The following is a 4,507-nucleotide window of genomic DNA, read 5'->3' on the forward strand; positions in this document are numbered from 1 at the left end:
GTTTGTTTATTCAACAAGTCCCAATGAGAATGAAAGCTCCAACTAGAGGTGATGATACATCACAGCAACAACAACTTGTAGATCTCTACAAGACACACTGTACTCAGAGAGAGTAAAGGAACAACTATCTTTATAAAAGACAAAAGATTTACAGTATGTGAGGACACAATACTCACTGTACTTTGAAATGTTTTTACAAATGGATTCAAACATTTGAACTTAATGAACAAAACACAAATGAGTGAAAACTGACCTTACAACAGGTCATATTGTTCTTGATAACCACTGAACTCAATCAATTATCAGAATGTCAAAATAACATTGTCACTGGAAAACTGTGACAGTGTGACTAAACAAACCTTTTACAATCAAAAGATAAACATATTGATCTAAAAACAGATCATTTTTCAATAATCACATAAAGTGAGGCAAAGTCCATTATGACAATTCAAAGTAACCAATACTTATCAAGAGAGGATAAACATTTCCATGCACTATATTGTACCAACACACGACGTGCAGCGAGGCATTAAAGTGTCACAGGAAAATTGTGACATTAAGCAAATCTTTTACAAAAAAAAAGGTAAACATTTGGATCTAATAGCACTTCAGTTTTGAGTAATAAAGATTAAAGTCCATTATGACAATATGTCCATGAAAAAGGACAGTTAATATTTCTGATCAAAATGATCAATAACATCAGAAGATAACAAATGTTACCAGAGCGTTTACCACCAACACATGAAGTACAGTGAGGTATGATAAGAATGGCTGATGCAATCAGATTTGGTTCATGCAACATGCATGACAAGACGTTCTCTTTCTTAACTTGAAAGATATTGTTGCTGTCATTTCCTCAGGAGACGTCGTCTTTCACAACAGAAGAACAAACTACAAAATACAACCTTCTGTACAAGCAGAAGAACAAGTCCATCACATTCAAATGATTCAGTTTCAGTAATCTTTGACCTTTATGGTCATGTCACTTTGTCTGCTAGTAACTCCAGTCTGTAGGTGTCTACCACGGCCTCCAGAGGGCGCTGTTGACCGGACTCTTGTCTTTGGTGACGCTGCTCTGGACTGTGGAGCTCAGAAGAGAGAAGTCAGCCTCTCTCAGGTTGTTATCAGAGGAAGACTGCAGCTTGTTGAAGTGGTTCAATCTTCTCTGCTGCTGCAGTCGTCTCAGGACACAAACGGTCATCTCCAGGATGTCTGCTTTCTCCATCTTGGAGTCTGGCTCCTGTTTGAGGAACTCTGGACCCAGGAGAGACTTGAGCCGCTCAATGCTGCTGTTGATTCGCTCTCTGCGTAACTTCTCCACCAGAGGCTTTCTGAGCTACAGAAAGAAGAACAAAGTCATGAATAAACTTATTCCGCAGGATAGTGTTAGCAGAAACAATGACGACGTCTCGCTGACAATATTTCAGTCTTCTTGAAGCTTCAGTTTACCTTGTGGGTCAGAGTCAGATGCTCCTCAGAATGGGTCATTGCTGCAGTGAGTGTAGGTGCCATGTCTGGGTCTCTGTGCTGTAGAGGTCTCTGCAGAGAGAGTCTGAGCTCTGCTGGCTTCACACCTCATATTTATAGACCCACATCTCCATATGAATGTGTGGGTCTCGGTCTGGTTGGAGTTTCTCACAGTCTCAGCCAATCAGAGAGCTCGGTGAGACAATAAGGGATGTGGCACACATAGTGCTGGGGGATAATGGTTAGATCTCAGGGGAACAGGTGGAGGACTGGGGGGGGGGGGGGGGGGTGATGTAGAGAGACTCACAGAGCTCTGTTTGAATCTGGGAAAGTGGTGACCCTGTAGAGAGCAGATCTGCTGCCTGATGCTGGGATCAACGACTTTGACTGAGCACACGCCCATCCTCCCATCACACACGTGAGGGAAGAACACTCGTGGTGTAATATAATTAATGACACGCAGGCTGAAACAAAAATAGAAAAAACTAAGTTGATTGTTTTATTTACTAGCACTTTATTTGAGCCAAAAAGTAAAATGTAGGAGATCAAGTCCCTCTCTGTAACTGACAATTTAGTAAAAAAAAAAAAAATCCTAAATTTTGTTTCATCAAAAATGCTCCATTGTGGAAAACTACATTGTAAGATGTTATAAACAGTGTGATGCCCATGCATGGCACTTGAAACAAAGTCAAGAGCATAATCACACTGCTGTCCAGATGTAGCAGAGTCTTTTGACACGTGCCCTGTAGCCAGTGTGAGTAACAAGTGGAGCTCAGTTTCCCACACTGCCTCCCTGCATGGTGTGTTCAATGAAGCACAAAGGGACTCCTGTGACAGATGCTGGCTGTGTGTTGTCATAGAAACAGAGTCTGACATCATCAGCCATCTGGAGGGAAAGGACGCCATTGGCTGACTCTGGACAGTTTGCAATATTGAAATTTTGATGAAAAATGTATTATTAAGTGTCACCAAAATGATGCATTATGTCATTTTTCAGTTCCCAATCATCATCACCTCCAGTCATAATCATGCCTCATTACTCACCATCAACTGGATCAAAACTTCCGCTCTCATGAGGGGCAGCTTTTTCCTGGAGTGTGCCAATTCCCTTTGGAGAATTACTCCATTGCTGCTGGTGGGAGGGATGTTATTCACACTGAACTCTTCCCTCCGAGAGCTTTCCTCGCACCTCCGTCTATTAGCACTAAGTAGGCATGTGCCCCTCTACACATGGACCTTTGAAGGGTCCTGTTCACAAGCAGTGTGCACCACCAAGGGTAAGAGGTAAGGCCTCCTCAAAAATAATTGCCTTGTACCTTACTTACAGGTGAAAAAAAAGAGATTGTGTTTCCTGAAGACATTTTTGAAAGAATTGGGATATGCTTCAATTAAGATTTTTGATTGAGGGAATATAGTATTAATGTTTTGTCACCTTATTTTTATGTAGTGAGTGAAGTCATCAAACTTATATGTTAATGTAAAAAGTTTAAATGTAACCATTTTCCTCTTTAAGGACACCAGATAGTGTATCTAATGAGATGCATGATAAGACTCACTTCTATCCTCCAGTGAAATCAGTGAAAGGGCAGAGTCTGGGAAACCAGAGGAAACTCACTCACAGGGCCCTGTGGGACAATTGATCCAGACCTTTGCCCTGAAGGGACAGAGATTAAAAGACACTCTTAAAACCGGAACTAGTTTTAAGGAAGGTATTTGATTCCAACTGTTCCTCTGATATAGTAAACCAGCATCAACACCTTTAATCAGAGAGTCAATCTATGTAGTGGGAGCGAATATTCTAGCACCATAGGTTAACCTGAGAATTTGGTTAATTGGTGTGAAAGACGAAAGAAAGTGACAGAGCTGAGCCGGAAGGCAAAGCTCTCGATCTACCCGTCGATCTTCGCTCCTATCCTCACCTATGATCATGAAAGCTGGGTCATGACCGAAAGAACAGAGTCGCGGGTAGGGAAGAGTTCAGTGTGAATAACATCCCTCCCACCAGCAGCAATGGAGTAATTCTCCAAAGGGAATTGGCACACTCCAGGAAAAAGCTGCCCCTCATGAGAGCTGAAGTTTTGATCCAGTTGATGGTGAGTAATGAGGCATGATTATGACTGGAGGTGATGATGATTGGGAACTGAAAAATGACATAATGCATCATTTTGGTGACACTTAATAATACATTTTTCATCAAAATTTCAATATTGCAAACTGTCCAGAGTCAGCCAATGGCGTCCTTTCCCTCCAGATGGCTGATGATGTCAGACTCTGTTTCTATGACAACACACAGCCAGCATCTGTCACAGGAGTCCCTTTGTGCTTCATTGAACACACCATGCAGGGAGGCAGTGTGGGAAACTGAGCTCCACTTGTTACTCACACTGGCTACAGGGCACGTGTCAAAAGACTCTGCTACATCTGGACAGCAGTGTGATTATGCTCTTGACTTTGTTTCAAGTGCCATGCATGGGCATCACACTGTTTATAACATCTTACAATGTAGTTTTCCACAATGGAGCATTTTTGATGAAACAAAATTTAGGATTTTTTTTTTTTTACTAAATTGTCAGTTACAGAGAGGGACTTGATCTCCTACATTTTACTTTTTGGCTCAAATAAAGTGCTAGTAAATAAAACAATCAACTTAGTTTTTTCTATTTTTGTTTCAGCCTGCGTGTCATTAATTATATTACACCACGAGTGTTCTTCCCTCACGTGTGTGATGGGAGGATGGGCGTGTGCTCAGTCAAAGTCGTTGATCCCAGCATCAGGCAGCAGATCTGCTCTCTACAGGGTCACCACTTTCCCAGATTCAAACAGAGCTCTGTGAGTCTCTCTACATCACCCCCCCCCCCCCCCCCCAGTCCTCCACCTGTTCCCCTGAGATCTAACCATTATCCCCCAGCACTATGTGTGCCACATCCCTTATTGTCTCACCGAGCTCTCTGATTGGCTGAGACTGTGAGAAACTCCAACCAGACCGAGACCCACACATTCATATGGAGATGTGGGTCTATAAATATGAGGTGTGAAGCCA

The 4,507-nt window shown here is 42.2% G+C and overlaps 1 protein-coding gene across 1 annotated transcript; it reads right to left on the reverse strand.

Annotated features, from left to right (window-relative positions):
* Window positions 1-1,018: 1,018 nt before the first annotated feature.
* On the reverse strand, window positions 1,019-1,563 carry LOC310965740 (transcription factor HES-4-like; the record flags this gene model as incomplete). The annotated part of the gene is made up of 2 exons (XM_083939486.1): window positions 1,450-1,563; window positions 1,019-1,336 (listed from the first exon to the last, which is right to left on the reverse strand). Exons 1-2 carry the CDS (start codon window positions 1,510-1,512, stop codon window positions 1,019-1,021), a joined length of 381 nt encoding a protein of 126 aa, XP_083795612.1. The 5' UTR covers window positions 1,513-1,563.
* Window positions 1,564-4,507: the final 2,944 nt, after the last annotated feature.

The sequence above is a fragment of the Echiichthys vipera genome, assembly GCF_963691815.1.
Source record: "Echiichthys vipera genome assembly, chromosome: X".
Classification (NCBI taxonomy): domain Eukaryota; kingdom Metazoa; phylum Chordata; class Actinopteri; order Perciformes; family Trachinidae; genus Echiichthys; species Echiichthys vipera.